The 15920-nt window shown below is 37.6% G+C and overlaps 2 protein-coding genes and 1 pseudogene across 3 annotated transcripts; 2 read left to right on the forward strand and 1 right to left on the reverse strand.

Annotated features, from left to right (window-relative positions):
• Positions 1-494: 494 nt before the first annotated feature.
• On the forward strand, positions 495-4085 carry LOC112023745 (uncharacterized). The gene is made up of 2 exons (XM_024056373.2): positions 495-717; positions 3123-4085. Exon 2 carries the CDS (start codon positions 3124-3126, stop codon positions 3943-3945), a length of 822 nt encoding a protein of 273 aa, XP_023912141.1. The 5' UTR covers positions 495-717; position 3123; the 3' UTR covers positions 3946-4085.
• A 957-nt stretch (positions 4086-5042) lies between these two features.
• On the reverse strand, positions 5043-10426 carry LOC112023717 (protein FLOWERING LOCUS D). 2 transcript variants are annotated; one of them, XM_024056343.2, is made up of 6 exons: positions 8343-10426; positions 7394-8155; positions 7257-7302; positions 7012-7154; positions 6276-6321; positions 5043-5635 (listed from the first exon to the last, which is right to left on the reverse strand). In XM_024056343.2, the coding sequence occupies exons 1-5, from the start codon at positions 10174-10176 to the stop codon at positions 6290-6292; spliced, it is 2817 nt and encodes a 938-aa protein (XP_023912111.1). In that variant the 5' UTR covers positions 10177-10426; the 3' UTR covers positions 5043-5635; positions 6276-6289. The 2 variants fall into 2 exon arrangements, with proteins under 2 accessions (XP_023912111.1, XP_065635044.1); XM_065778972.1 differs by lacking the exon at positions 5043-5635 and adding an exon at positions 5642-6151.
• A 1917-nt stretch (positions 10427-12343) lies between these two features.
• Positions 12344-14971, forward strand: LOC136069887 (protein FLOWERING LOCUS D-like; annotated as a pseudogene).
• The last annotated feature ends 949 nt before the right edge of the window (positions 14972-15920 follow it).

Genomic DNA, 15920 nt, shown 5'->3' on the forward strand with positions numbered 1-15920 from the left:
GGTAATTTTGAATTTTTTTCTTCTAAAATTTTAAAAACTGAATTCATACCCCTAACATTTCGTATCGTTTGAATTTAAGTTTGTCGTCAATGCATCATGATGAAGAATCCATTAAGTGCTAACTAAGCTCAAAAACGATGTTTTTCATTAAAAGTATGTTGTTTTGAACCTTATTAAAAGGTTGATAGATATTATTCTGAAAATTTTGTAATTTATATCTTTAAAATTTTGGGAAATTTTTTGTCATTTACTTATTAAATTTTTAGATTTATAAAACTGCACCGTTTTGAATTGAGATAACACTTGATGGACACCTCATTACAACACATGGATGGAAGGGCTTAAAACCTAAACATGTAAGGGTGCATATCCAAACTTGAAATTTTAAGGGGCAAAATCAAAATTTTTTAAATTTTAAGAGTGTATATTGTAATATAATTTAATTTAATTTTTAATAGATAGATTGCAATTTAAACTGTTTTTTATCTTATCCTTTTGAAAAGGAACCTTGAAATTGTCTTTATATGACGGTAGTTGAGCTTGATGCAATTGCTTGTCAGAAAGACAGAGGGACACAGAAACCTGGATATATACGAGAAAGAACAACGAAGATTCTCCAAATTGCAAGCCTGCTTGTCCTTCAGGAAAGCTCAAGAAAAAGTGTCATAGACGATCAAATACTTGACGATTCTTCTGCAGTGCCTTCTAGGGTTTCCTGTAAGTCAATATTTCCCTCTCTTTCGCATTGCCGTTCAAAAAAAAAAAATTTCTTTTTTGGCTCTAAAATGTCTCAGCTTTTAGATGAATCAACCAAAAAAAAAAAAAAAAAGAATTTTGAGAGCTGGGTTTTTAGTATTATGTGAAATCTTCATGTGGGTATTGATTTAAATGCATAATCTTAATGGTTAGTTATAGGCGGTTTTGTCTTTTTATTTCAATGGAAAATGCTTCAAGCAAAAGATTTTGTTATGTTGAACTTTTTAACTTATAAGCATAGTATATTTTCCTTGAATGTTATGGCAATATATTTTTTGGGATGAGTGGAGTATTTGTAGGAAAGAGATGCAACTCAAGCTGTTTGATGTTTGAAGGGTAAGAAGATTGGCATGGTAGATGACCACATTGGATCAAATTGTTGACACTATTGATATTTGAGAATTTCCGGTCTTGAATTTGTGTTGATGGTTGTGGGAAACACAAATTTAAACGATCAATTCAAAAGAAAAAGAAAAAGGAAAATTTGTAAGGATTGAATTAAGGTACAGTTTCTTAGGTGTTGTACCTTAGGTTCTCCAATTGATTCAATGTGTGGTTGCACAGAACTAGACCTTTCTTCTTCTTTTTTTGTTGGTAAGTTACACAAGGTGAGTCTTAAACCCACAACCCCATTCTCCACCTTGTTCTTACAAGAGGAGGAAATGACATCATGCCATGTTAGCTAGATCATTGGTGGGATTCAAAACTAGACCTACAATGCTAAGATCTAAATTGTGTATGAGAGGGGAAAAAAGGGTCTTCCTACTTCCTAGTCTAGTTGCATGTCTTATTCTTATTAGGAGGTCTTTCATATTATGTGATTTTTATTTTTTTGAAATTTTCACACATAATAGTGGGGAAAAAAATTAATTTTCCTTAAATTGAATTGATGTGCCACCCTTGAGCATAGGTTTATCATAATTTTAACAAGCATGCATTATATGTTTACAGTTCCAATCAACTTTGAAGCATTCAATGATTCCAAATCAGGACCTTTCTATAAACCAAATGCAAAGAAAATGAAGATGTTTCTACTTATCAGTTATCAAAAAGAAATAAAGACATTTTCCAAACTTGAAGTTCCCGCCTCAAATTCTCAATGGTGCCAAAACTAACTAATTAAAGCATCTTATTTTGTTGGTAGTTAGTGCTAGCATGGCTACTTAGCAGTTAGCACCCATAAGATGGGACATGTGACCCACTTAGTTTGATGAGGTTAATAGATATTCTATATATTTCAGCCTACATAGTTGAAATGATCATGTATAAGCTTACACTCTTCTAGTGATCATGTATAGGCTTGCTCTCTTCCTGAAATTTCAATGTAAAAGTGGTAAAATATATGTGTATACAATGATCATATCTCTAGGCTATTAGATGGTGAACGAGCTCTATATGAAATAAGGGAAATTATTGTGTACTCTTGAAGTATTATAAATGCGTACTCCTTTCTCTCTCATAAATAGTAGGTCCCACTAATTAAATTCATAGTAGGACCCATCATTCATGTGAGAGGAGGAAGTACATTATTGTGTACTTCTGAAGTACCATAAATATGTAATCCCTTCTCTCTTATAAATGGTGGGCCTCACTAATTAAATTCATGGTGGGACCCACCATTCATGTGAGAGGAGAGAGTACGCATTTATGGTACTCCGGGAGGATCTAATAATTTTCCATGAAATAAGGCTACTTAAAACCTAGGGACAGGAGTGTAATGAGTCCCCATCCAAAATGGGGGCCTGTCATACTGTCATGCTACTTGGATTGATGATAATGCCTCTAAATAACACCAGTTAATGCTTCCAGATGCAGAATTGTTTCTTTAAAGTAAAACTCAAATGTTCAAACGAAGCCACATTTCTTCTTTATAATTTAAAGTTTGGATCAAGTATTTGAATCCTACATTTGGTGAAACATGTAAGCACCCTGAAACAGTCACCTTTCATCATATTGGATATGATTACAAGTTCTTTGCATGGAAATTTTATACTTTACATATTTATCAAAAAAATAAAATTTATGCTTTGCATGGGCTAATTAATTTTGTTGTAGACTTCATTGACTCCCTTTCTTGTTGATCATAATTTTTCAATCTTGTAAATGTTTTCAAGAGCTTTCTGTACATCCTGTGTACATGAGGTATCTCCTCTATTTTAATAAAGTTGTATTACTGATTAATAATATATTATATAAATTTTTTCCCCTAATAATCAGTAAGATTGATAAAAGATTGATAAAGCTACTAAATTAATATCAATTCTTATTGTTCTTTTCATTTCAATCTCTTGTTTTCTCTCCTTAAGATGCATTTGCTTTGTAATTTTTGACAAAGCCAGTGATGAACTGACATTTGCCTTTGAAAGGATGCATGGGTTCTCCACTGTTGATGGCTTCATGGAGATAACTGAATGCTTAGCAGACATGATTAAATATGTGGCAAATGAACCCTCAGTAGGACTTTTCTATGTCCAGCATCATACTCAAAATGCAGTGCCCAATGTCGTTTCTCTCAAGAATAATGTTGTGGAGAAGTCTCGAGAGACAACTTTGCACACTGAAGATTCAGAGGATTCTATTAACATGGTCAGGTCAATGAAAGAATGTGGATTCCCCATTGCTGATGAGATGATAAGAGACATCAAGAAATCTCTAGTGACCATGTCTACAAAACAACCAAGAAGAGGGTTAATCCGGAACCCAATTTCAGGTTTTCAGATGGGAAGAGCTAGCTCTTGGGGACCAGCCACTTGGGGTCGTAGTGCAGTTTTTGACCAAGAGGAGAACAGAAGAAGTGGTAATTATTTGTCATCCGTACTTAAGTCAGCAAAACAGAAGGCCAGCAATTTCAAGTGGCCACAGCTTGATCCCAAAGAATCGACACAAACCAAGGATGAGAAGCTACTTTTGTTCCCTACTCCATCAGTGTCAGTAACATCAGCTAGCACTGGCTCATCTTTGCCAGATGTGGAAGCAGATGAACTACCCTTGTCAAGTCAAATTGAAGATGATCCACTGCAAGAAGAACAGAATGATGTCAGCTTACCGAGTAAAAATTTAGTTATAGTTTCAGAAAACTTTGATGATTTCAAAGCTGATAAAGAAGCTCAACTGGAGGAATGGTTGGGGGTGACTGACAACCCGCATAATCATAGAGACGCAAGTGATGCCGAAAGGGCTTTTACATGACAATACTCAGCTTCTGAAAAAGCATTACCTGTAAATACTGTTGTTTATTATATAATTATCTCTGGATAACGATTATATACAAGATATTTGTGGTGCTATGAGATTCATTTTTGGGGTAAGAATAAAAATTTGTTCTCATATTTTCGTCCTGGTTTTATTACACCTTGGAATGGTGATCTCCACAAGTGTACTATTGAAAGACAATGTGTATTGTCAATACCAGGAATCTGCAATCACTGCTTGGAAAATTGAATCGGGAATCTTCTTGTCATGAACACAAAATTGTGCATTTTAACATGTATTTGATGCTTCTGCCCCTACCAACCAACTAGTTTCAGTACTTGTGCTGCTTTACCCAAAAAAAAAAGTTTCCAGCACTGTATTTGTTATGTGAAGTAATGCTGAATGATGAGATAATAGCTATAGTACATGCATTCGGCGCTATCAATTGTTTGGAGATGTTGAGTTTGGACAATCTGCTTGGCAGACTATATGACATTTTGGTCATGGCTTTTTTATTTTAAGTAAATAGATGTTCGGTTGGCTTCACCAACCCAAAAAGGAAAAAGAAAAGAAGATAGATGTTCGGCTTAGGCGTCCATTTGATTCCTAGTGTCCAAAATTTTGAAACTTCTTAGCAGTCAGTCGATATATGTTTATTGACTGATAAGATTTTGCAACCTTCTAACTTTTTATCACACCAGAAATGTTCATCTTTTAATATCCCTAAAAGATTTACTGCATCAACACACGTTTCTGATGCACGCTCATTCCAATATTGAGCTCTTTTTATAACATTTGGCTTATAGATTTCCTGTGAATCTTAAATTGATGAGAGTCGAGAGACATGGCCAAAATTGAAAGCAAATGAAGCATTAAAAGCATATGTGGCGTACACTAATTCACTTATTAGACCTCAAATCAAGGAAATCAGGATACTGCGAAAGACAAATCCATCCAAAATATGCCAAGCATTGTAGATGGCAGGAGCAGTTGGATTGGAGACCCACACCTTTACCCTGGCTCTTAATTGACAAAGCTAACCAAATTTAGTCAAATGACTTGAATCATTATTCACCGTGAAAAAGAAATTGGAAAAAAAAAAAAAACTATATTATATATTCAATTGCGATCTTGAAATTATATAGATTTTTTTTTCTTCTTTTTTTGTTAATTGTAAGGTGAGAATATTGACAAAATTTTGAAGATTTAATTTGCTATTCACAAAATATTGAGTTTCATAGTAGAGGCTCAGTGATCGTCAGGACTCTTCTATCCACCCCACAAATCAGTATGGCAGCAAACAAGCTTAACCAGTTGAGAGTTCTGGGGCAGCCTCGTTCTCATGAGTTCACCAGTGGCCTAGCCAAACAGTGGTATTGATCAACAAGCACTCCATCAATTCAGGCATCTTGATGATGCGCAGACTCTGGCCAAATCCAAGCTCCAGCTCAATGTTCACTTTGAAATTGCATTTGTCACCTACCAGCAGAGAAGCCAACCAACAGCAGAGTTGTGTCCTTCTGCAGGTGGCATAGACATCTTCAAACAGCTGACAATAGCACTCATAGTGATCCAGCCAAAGATCATGAGTAAATACAGCTACTACAAGGCTGGGAACAGAAACTTGGTCATTGCTGATAGCTTGCAAAGCAGCCCTTTTGATAGATTCAGAGGTGAAGAGCAAATCCTTCCATCAATGACAAAACATTCACAGGAAAAAAGGTTAGTTCTCAATCATACAAGCGCAGAGAGCTCAAATCTACATATAACGAAATACATAATGCTCCTCCATGCTAAGATGATGTATTGGAGTGTCGTAAGCAAAAGAAAAAAAAATTATGCGGAACACCCAACCACAAGGCCCACACCATTAAATTGATCTTGAAAAGATTATTTTCACATAATGCACATGTCCCTTACTTGATTTTCAACCACACAAAAACCTGCTAAATAACTGCTATAGCCACCATTCAGATCCTAGTCCCTAGTATTTGATAATGTAACTTCTTTACTAATAAAATGTCTTCAACTGAAATACAAGACATATTACACAATTACATTGACCCTCATAAAAACAGTATGGAATGGCATACTTTGGTCAGATCCTCAAACAGAAGACAATGCCGCATCAGGTTAGATTAAAATGGAAATCAATCTGTGCAAGAATGCATATTTGACTACCTAGGCCCTCCAAAGATAACATCTAGAAAAGAAAAGCAGGTTAAGGATGCAACAAATAATTTTCCACCAATACAAAGCAAAATTTTGAACCACTACATATAATGACTAACATTCATAAAAAATCAACATAGTTGATGACATCTCACCTCTCAAGGTCTACTCATTGCTTCAACAGGTCACCTTGATTTTGCCCTAATGAAATATGAAAAGTCATATTAGATTTTCCATTGGAAAACTTCATCTTAATTATTTAATTATTTACCCAAAAACAAAATTACTGAACAGGCACATTCAATTATTTAAGAAAACACATTCTGTTTTGTTGCCAAGGTTTTTACTTGGAATAGTGTCTCCTCTGAAATGGACGGATTATAAAGCCATTGGCAAAATGGATGACATACACTTGTAATCACAATGTACTATGGAAGAAAAACTTATCATACTTTAATTTTATGGATGGCCCCTTCAAAAGGGCAGGGACCACCACACAGTAATCACAGGAAAATAGATAGAGACAGAGAAACTAAATGCTTAAGAAAAAGGGAAAATAAAGAGTGAAAACTTAGTTTGATCAGTGTGTCCTCTATAATGTAATGAAAATGAAGTCACCACCACAGTGGATGATATACATGTTATGAAATAGTAGATTACATGAACAAACACACACACAAAGAGAGGGAGAGAACTAAATACTCTTTTTTTATAAGTAGATAATACTCTTAAGGTTTAAAAAGAAAAAGAAAAATTAAGATTTATTTTCATGATGGTGTAAAACATACAGGGAAAATTCTGATTCCACTGGGTATTGCAATGAACCACAATTCATAAAGCAATGAAAGTATATTTAGAACAGAAAAACTACCAAAAGACACCAATTTTTACCTGAACCAAGTGTGTCAAGAAGTAATTGATCTGTGGTCCCTATTTCCTCTGACATCTTAGTTTCCTCTGACACTTTACCATTTACTACATTTGAATTAGCAGCAGCTGCCAGTCCATTGCTATTACGCACTATTTTAGCCTTTCTGGGAAATAAATAAGGATAAAATGTTACTTTCACATCAATTAGTATAAAAATATTTGAGATATTCAAGAAATTAAAAGTTTGCAAGATCTTCAGCTCCTACCTCACCACTTTTCGCTTCAAAATGCCTGTTTTCAGCTTCAATGTCCCTTTTTCCAAAACCATGAAATAAATACTTTAAGTTCTAAAACAGCTAAATAAAGCAGTGTAGATTACAAAAGCTAATATCTAACTGCACACCTGATTTGAGAGCCAAAGCAGTTGAAGCAGGTTTGCGATTGCCCCTCTCAGCCTTAATGGAAGCAATAACAGAATCAGCAGTAGACCCCAGACCTTTTCTTCCCACCAGCTTCACTCCCAACTTTTCACAGAGGTAATTCAACCTCATTTCATCACCCCCTCTCACCTCTCTTAGATCCAGTGCCTGTTGCCTAGATAATAAAGTGTAAACCTGAAACTGTTGCTGCTGATTAAAATGTGACTGAAGCTGCTGAAATAGTAACTTATTTGAATGTTGTTGATCTTGTTTTGAACCTTCATGACTCTTTTTTCGAGGCTCACTAAATGTCACCCTCAAAATTGCTGATGACTTGGGATCAGCATTCTTCCGAGCAAAAATAACAGAAAAGCTCCCAAATTCTAGATCAGGCTCCCTAAATAAATCTGCAAGAAGGGAAGCACAAGAATGGGCATTCTTCGATGGGCTCCTGTCAACCTTCGTTCTCAAGGCCCGAGCGTTAGAATAGTTAGCCATATTTGCAGCTTCTCTTAATCCGCTAAGAAAAGCCCCATGCATCGTTGCAGGGTATCGCCTAGTGGTGGCCTCCCCTGCAAAAAAGAGTCTTCCATCTCCCACACTTTCTGCTAAAATATCATAATCATCTCCTGATGCCCCAACTGCAACATTAGAATAAGAACCTAGACTGAAGGGATCACCACCCCATCTGGTACAAACTGTTTGGATAGGCTCTGGAACATTGATTCCTTGGGGTTCATAGATACCTGCACGCATTTGTGCCCAATTTTGAACAAAAATTTAAAAAAAATAAAAATTTAGGACAGAAACTGTAACATTTTCAATGGTTTATAGACAAAAGATGAACTTTCTTAAGTTTAGTGACAAAAAATGAAAATTTTAAAGTTTAGGGACAAATAAGATAGTTTAAACACAGAAAAATGAATAGATTACCTTTGAGAATTTGGATAACTCGGGTCACTGCATCCGTTGGGGGCATGCTCTCAAACTTGTGAGCAGCTTCTCCAGCTACCAAAGCAATCAAGAGAGGACCACCAGCAACTGTTCCATAGCTGTAAAAGAGAAAGAACTCCCCTCGACGGCTCGGTTCATCACAAAGATGCCCAAAAGTATCAAGATCTGTGCCCCAGAATACATGAGGAAACAGCATAGCAACCTTATTCAATAACCCAAATCCTAACCTCTTTATGCCATCAAGCTTTCTCTGAGGCAACTCTGGAATAAACTTTATGGATCCACTCTTTAGAACCCCAAGTGGAACTGTGCACAGTGCCATGTCAGCCTCAAAGACCTGACTCCCTGCAATGACCTGCACACCATCACTACCATACCTAATGGTGTGTACAGTTTTCTCGTATGAAATTGGCACATTCTCAGCCAAAGCCTGAACCAGCCTTCCATTCCCTCCAGGCAAGAAGCAATGGTCCCCTCCCATATCATACGGGTCGTCTTGGTCCCAAAATGCAAGAGAAAGCTTTGAAAGCAATTCAGCATTCGCATATTCCAAATTTGCAAGATGCCAATTAAACAAGTTCATCTCCTCCGCATTCACTGCATCCCCATACACCTGCCGGAATGTTTCCAATGCTGCACCAAGAGAGACATCCACTGAGACCTCCCCCATTAACTGCCTAAGCTTACTTGCCTTGTCCAAAAGACGGTTAAAAGCAGTTTCCACCTTCATATCCATATCATGGTCAACCGGACTACCATCCAAACTATAAAGGGGGCACTTATCCCTCACTTTATGAAGCTGATAACCCAATTGTCGGGCCATAATACCAAGTGGATTCCCTAAAGTACCCGTCAGAACACTACCCCCTAAATCCGCTGCTGCACACACCCTATTCCCTCCCTCCATTTTCTTCGTATAGACTCGTCCACCTGCTCGCTTCCTACCTTCCAAAATGGTCACCTTATACCCAAATCTCATTAATTGCCTTGCTGCAGCCAGCCCTGCAAGCCCAGCACCAATCACAATCACATTTGCCTTACTAGGTTCAGCCGGACTCTTCTCCTTGATTGCTGGTGCAACCCCAAAATTAATATACCCGTGTGAAACCAAATAATTATAAGCAGAATCCAAAAGGGTATGGCCATGTTTAGGTATCTCGTCAATAAACATCTCTTTAGTGATCCAATTCGACACATTCTCGCGCCATTTCGCGATAATGTGGTTCCGAATAAGAATGTAGTTGACCTGCTCTATCCCCCCAACTACAGGTACAACCCCGGCATCGATTTCCTCCTCAGTGAGGGAATCGGCAGGAAACCCAGACGAGAGCGCAATCAAGGCCTCGGCTGTGGATTCTTTATTTATCACAATAATCTCATCGGAGATATTGGGTACAGTTCGTGTTGACGAATTAGGGTTTTCTACGATATGTCTAATTGAAGGAACCGAAATTGGAGTAATAGTAGCAGAAGAATATGAAGAAGAGGAAGGGACAAGACCGTTATTACCGTTGAGAATAACGTTGGGGAGTGGAGGAACATGAAACGACGCCGCTTTCCGCTGAGGCCGACCTCGCCTTCGCTTCTTGGGGACTGTGAACGAGAGAAGGTGATTCGTTGAAGTAGGGCTAGGGTTTTGGATTTGGAATTGGGTTTCGATTGGATCATCAGGGCTCGGATTAGAATCAAGATTGGGATTATGATTATAATTGGGGCTAGGGCTAGGGTTAGGGTTTGGTGGAGGTGGAAAAGGAATGAATTGGAGGGGAGGGAATGAAGAGAATTGATCTGGGGATTGGTCTAATGGATTCATGTTTTGGGGTTTTGGAGAGAGGTAAGTAGTACAGGTAGTGATGCAGAAGAAAGAAAGCGACTGTTTGGTTCCCGAGAAAATTTGAACGGCAATGGTTTAAGTACTTGGCAACGTCAACGTTTTGATTGGTTATAGTAACGGCTATGATTATCACCATGTCAGCATCTACTTGGAGTCATGGACTACCTGGAGCTCACCGCTACGGCGGAACTCTTACGTTGAGGAGTTGGGAGCACATAAGGTGTCACACAAAACACTGAAAAAAACAAAGCTCCCACGTCACATGTTTCAAAGTAAGCGTTAGAAATTTCTAATATTGTTGTTTAAGTATTGTGAAAATATGTACAGATTAAAAAACGTGCTTTATGCTATTTGGTTAATCTGTCAAGTTTTTGTTGAGTTTTAACTTTTTAACTTGCCACTCGATCCACTCACATCGGTTGCTAATATCAAAAGACCCACCATCAACTACCTCTTTGCTAGGTTAAGTTGGTTCCAATTCAAGTGGCGTCGAGTCGAACGGTTTTGTCATGTCCTTGCTAGGTTTGGACAACCCTAAAGGTGATTCATCAAGAAACCAAAGTTTAGAGTAGTAAATGAGTCAAGTTTTGTCGAGTATTAAATGTTCGAAATCAGCTTAAAAAAAAAAAGTAAAATGTTTAAATCTTGAACCAAACTTATAAATAAGATCTTTCTCAAAAAAAAAAAAAAAAAAAAAACTTATAAATAAGACAAAAATTTCACGTTTTGCAGCAACCTAGACGGTCTAAACGAAATTTCTCAGAAGTAAAAAGGATATGATAAACCAGCAATGTCTTACTGAAATTAAAAATGCAAGCCAATTTGGACCATTTTATGCATCAAAGGAATGGTTTAGAATCGTACCCAAACATAAATTTATAAAAGGACTAGTTTCTCACATTGACTTAAAGCAACAATAAAATAAATTTGAACCATTCACCAACTAGAAGAGGAGTAAAAACTAAAGGAGTGATGTCATGAGAAAAATGAAATATGACCCTGATATGCATAAATTTAAGATCCAAAAACTGTTCTTAGGGGCATTTCTGCATAAGATTTTATATGGATTGTCAATATTATGCATTATCAACACACACAGATGTGCGCACACACAAACACAAAAAACATGTCAGATCAGCCAGTCATTCATACTTATCCTTTTTACACCTTTAAAGCAGGCAAGGTGAGGGATACTGGGATATCAATCCTCTTGATGTTTGATAGAGCATTTTGTAAAATACTTTCTTTTATTTTGCGTGTGCCACTTTTCTATACTTCCATACCAGTTCCACTGGAAGCACAGAGCTGCAAAATGTGATATACCAGCAGCAACAATCTCAACAATCTCGGTCTCAATCTATCAATCTCTGCAAATTCGGTGTCATATTCTTTGGTTTTGATTTTAGGGTAACGAAGTCGTTCCCCTAAATGTTTTCTTCTTTTTTCTTTTTTTTAATAACAGTTTTTTATTTTCTTTTAATTTTGAAATTTATTAAAAAAAAGCCTAAACAATGTCGTTTTTGCTCACTTAATGGCAGCAAATAACTAAGATTTAACAAAGTACCAAATTGATATCAATTGAAAGTTAGAGAATTGAAATGACAAAATTGAAAATTAGAGGACTGAAATGAAAAAAAGCTGAAAATTAGAGAGTTAGTTTTGAATTTTTGTCTTATTTATAAGTTTTTTTTTTTTTTTTTTTTTTGAGAAAGATCTTATTTATAAGTTTGGTTCAAGATTTAAACATTTTACTTTTTTTTTTTAAGCTGATTTCGAACATTTAATACTCGACAAAACTTGACTCATTTACTACTCTAAACTTTGGTTTCTTGATGAATCACCTTTAGGGTTGTCCAAACCTAGCAAGGACATGACAAAACCGTTCGACTCGACGCCACTTGAATTGGAACCAACTTAACCTAGCAAAGAGGTAGTTGATGGTGGGTCTTTTGATATTAGCAACCGATGTGAGTGGATCGAGTGGCAAGTTAAAAAGTTAAAACTCAACAAAAACTTGACAGATTAACCAAATAGCATAAAGCACGTTTTTTAATCTGTACATATTTTCACAATACTTAAACAACAATATTAGAAATTTCTAACGCTTACTTTGAAACATGTGACGTGGGAGCTTTGTTTTTTTCAGTGTTTTGTGTGACACCTTATGTGCTCCCAACTCCTCAACGTAAGAGTTCCGCCGTAGCGGTGAGCTCCAGGTAGTCCATGACTCCAAGTAGATGCTGACATGGTGATAATCATAGCCGTTACTATAACCAATCAAAACGTTGACGTTGCCAAGTACTTAAACCATTGCCGTTCAAATTTTCTCGGGAACCAAACAGTCGCTTTCTTTCTTCTGCATCACTACCTGTACTACTTACCTCTCTCCAAAACCCCAAAACATGAATCCATTAGACCAATCCCCAGATCAATTCTCTTCATTCCCTCCCCTCCAATTCATTCCTTTTCCACCTCCACCAAACCCTAACCCTAGCCCTAGCCCCAATTATAATCATAATCCCAATCTTGATTCTAATCCGAGCCCTGATGATCCAATCGAAACCCAATTCCAAATCCAAAACCCTAGCCCTACTTCAACGAATCACCTTCTCTCGTTCACAGTCCCCAAGAAGCGAAGGCGAGGTCGGCCTCAGCGGAAAGCGGCGTCGTTTCATGTTCCTCCACTCCCCAACGTTATTCTCAACGGTAATAACGGTCTTGTCCCTTCCTCTTCTTCATATTCTTCTGCTACTATTACTCCAATTTCGGTTCCTTCAATTAGACATATCGTAGAAAACCCTAATTCGTCAACACGAACTGTACCCAATATCTCCGATGAGATTATTGTGATAAATAAAGAATCCACAGCCGAGGCCTTGATTGCGCTCTCGTCTGGGTTTCCTGCCGATTCCCTCACTGAGGAGGAAATCGATGCCGGGGTTGTACCTGTAGTTGGGGGGATAGAGCAGGTCAACTACATTCTTATTCGGAACCACATTATCGCGAAATGGCGCGAGAATGTGTCGAATTGGATCACTAAAGAGATGTTTATTGACGAGATACCTAAACATGGCCATACCCTTTTGGATTCTGCTTATAATTATTTGGTTTCACACGGGTATATTAATTTTGGGGTTGCACCAGCAATCAAGGAGAAGAGTCCGGCTGAACCTAGTAAGGCAAATGTGATTGTGATTGGTGCTGGGCTTGCAGGGCTGGCTGCAGCAAGGCAATTAATGAGATTTGGGTATAAGGTGACCATTTTGGAAGGTAGGAAGCGAGCAGGTGGACGAGTCTATACGAAGAAAATGGAGGGAGGGAATAGGGTGTGTGCAGCAGCGGATTTAGGGGGTAGTGTTCTGACGGGTACTTTAGGGAATCCACTTGGTATTATGGCCCGACAATTGGGTTATCAGCTTCATAAAGTGAGGGATAAGTGCCCCCTTTATAGTTTGGATGGTAGTCCGGTTGACCATGATATGGATATGAAGGTGGAAACTGCTTTTAACCGTCTTTTGGACAAGGCAAGTAAGCTTAGGCAGTTAATGGGGGAGGTCTCAGTGGATGTCTCTCTTGGTGCAGCATTGGAAACATTCCGGCAGGTGTATGGGGATGCAGTGAATGCGGAGGAGATGAACTTGTTTAATTGGCATCTTGCAAATTTGGAATATGCGAATGCTGAATTGCTTTCAAAGCTTTCTCTTGCATTTTGGGACCAAGACGACCCGTATGATATGGGAGGGGACCATTGCTTCTTGCCTGGAGGGAATGGAAGGCTGGTTCAGGCTTTGGCTGAGAATGTGCCAATTTCATACGAGAAAACTGTACACACCATTAGGTATGGTAGTGATGGTGTGCAGGTCATTGCAGGGAGTCAGGTCTTTGAGGCTGACATGGCACTGTGCACAGTTCCACTTGGGGTTCTAAAGAGTGGATCCATAAAGTTTATTCCAGAGTTGCCTCAGAGAAAGCTTGATGGCATAAAGAGGTTAGGATTTGGGTTATTGAATAAGGTTGCTATGCTGTTTCCTCATGTATTCTGGGGCACAGATCTTGATACTTTTGGGCATCTTTGTGATGAACCGAGCCGTCGAGGGGAGTTCTTTCTCTTTTACAGCTATGGAACAGTTGCTGGTGGTCCTCTCTTGATTGCTTTGGTAGCTGGAGAAGCTGCTCACAAGTTTGAGAGCATGCCCCCAACGGATGCAGTGACCCGAGTTATCCAAATTCTCAAAGGTAATCTATTCATTTTTCTGTGTTTAAACTATCTTATTTGTCCCTAAACTTTAAAATTTTCATTTTTTGTCACTAAACTTAAGAAAGTTCATCTTTTGTCTATAAACCATTGAAAATGTTACAGTTTCTGTCCTAAATTTTTATTTTTTTTAAATTTTTGTTCAAAATTGGGCACAAATGCGTGCAGGTATCTATGAACCCCAAGGAATCAATGTTCCAGAGCCTATCCAAACAGTTTGTACCAGATGGGGTGGTGATCCCTTCAGTCTAGGTTCTTATTCTAATGTTGCAGTTGGGGCATCAGGAGATGATTATGATATTTTAGCAGAAAGTGTGGGAGATGGAAGACTCTTTTTTGCAGGGGAGGCCACCACTAGGCGATACCCTGCAACGATGCATGGGGCTTTTCTTAGCGGATTAAGAGAAGCTGCAAATATGGCTAACTATTCTAACGCTCGGGCCTTGAGAACGAAGGTTGACAGGAGCCCATCGAAGAATGCCCATTCTTGTGCTTCCCTTCTTGCAGATTTATTTAGGGAGCCTGATCTAGAATTTGGGAGCTTTTCTGTTATTTTTGCTCGGAAGAATGCTGATCCCAAGTCATCAGCAATTTTGAGGGTGACATTTAGTGAGCCTCGAAAAAAGAGTCATGAAGGTTCAAAACAAGATCAACAACATTCAAATAAGTTACTATTTCAGCAGCTTCAGTCACATTTTAATCAGCAGCAACAGTNAAAAAAAAAATTTGGAGTTGAATTTGTCAACAATATAGAAACAAAAAGCTACACAGTACAGAATCAAACAAACAAAAATATTTAGAGAAAAGTACCTTCAGATCCAGTACATAAAGCGCCGAAGATAGACCAATTCCACGCAATCTCGACCGCTAACACTTCAAACAATTTGATAAATGGTTTTCAGAATACGAATAGCTTTGAAATCATCGATAATTAGTGGAAAGTTTTCAGAGAAACTGAATGAGATTAATTTATTAGTTACTTAGATTTTTTACATTGAGTTCGTGTATAAATGAAATGAGAGATTTGAGAATTGAATCATGATTCAGGAAAATCATAGAGATACGAAGCTTGAAAACGGGTCGGGTTTCGGAGTACCTGAATTGAATTCAGAGGTTGAGCTCGAGGGAATGGATCTCTGTGATTGTTGAAGAAGAAGAAGAAAATTGAAATCTTAGCACTGAAGAAAATGAAAAAAAGGCCGTACTTAGACTCGTCGCTCTCGGTTAATGTGTTTTTTTTTTTTTTTTTATAATAATAATATACTAGAATATAATGGTACATTTCAAGGTGGATCATCCGAAATTCTTGAATTTAACGGGTCGGAGCATTCCAAAATTAAAAAAGTAGTATATAAAACAATTAAAATATTATTAAAACCTTTTTTTTTTGTAAGGAACAAAATATTAGTAAAACTATAAAGCTAATTTGCAAATTACTCGGAATCGGTTAACCATATTTTAGTTTTTT

The sequence above is a fragment of the Quercus suber genome, unplaced genomic scaffold (assembly GCF_002906115.3).
Source record: "Quercus suber isolate HL8 unplaced genomic scaffold, Cork oak 2.0 scaffold_195, whole genome shotgun sequence".
NCBI classification, from domain to species: Eukaryota; Viridiplantae; Streptophyta; class Magnoliopsida; order Fagales; family Fagaceae; genus Quercus; species Quercus suber.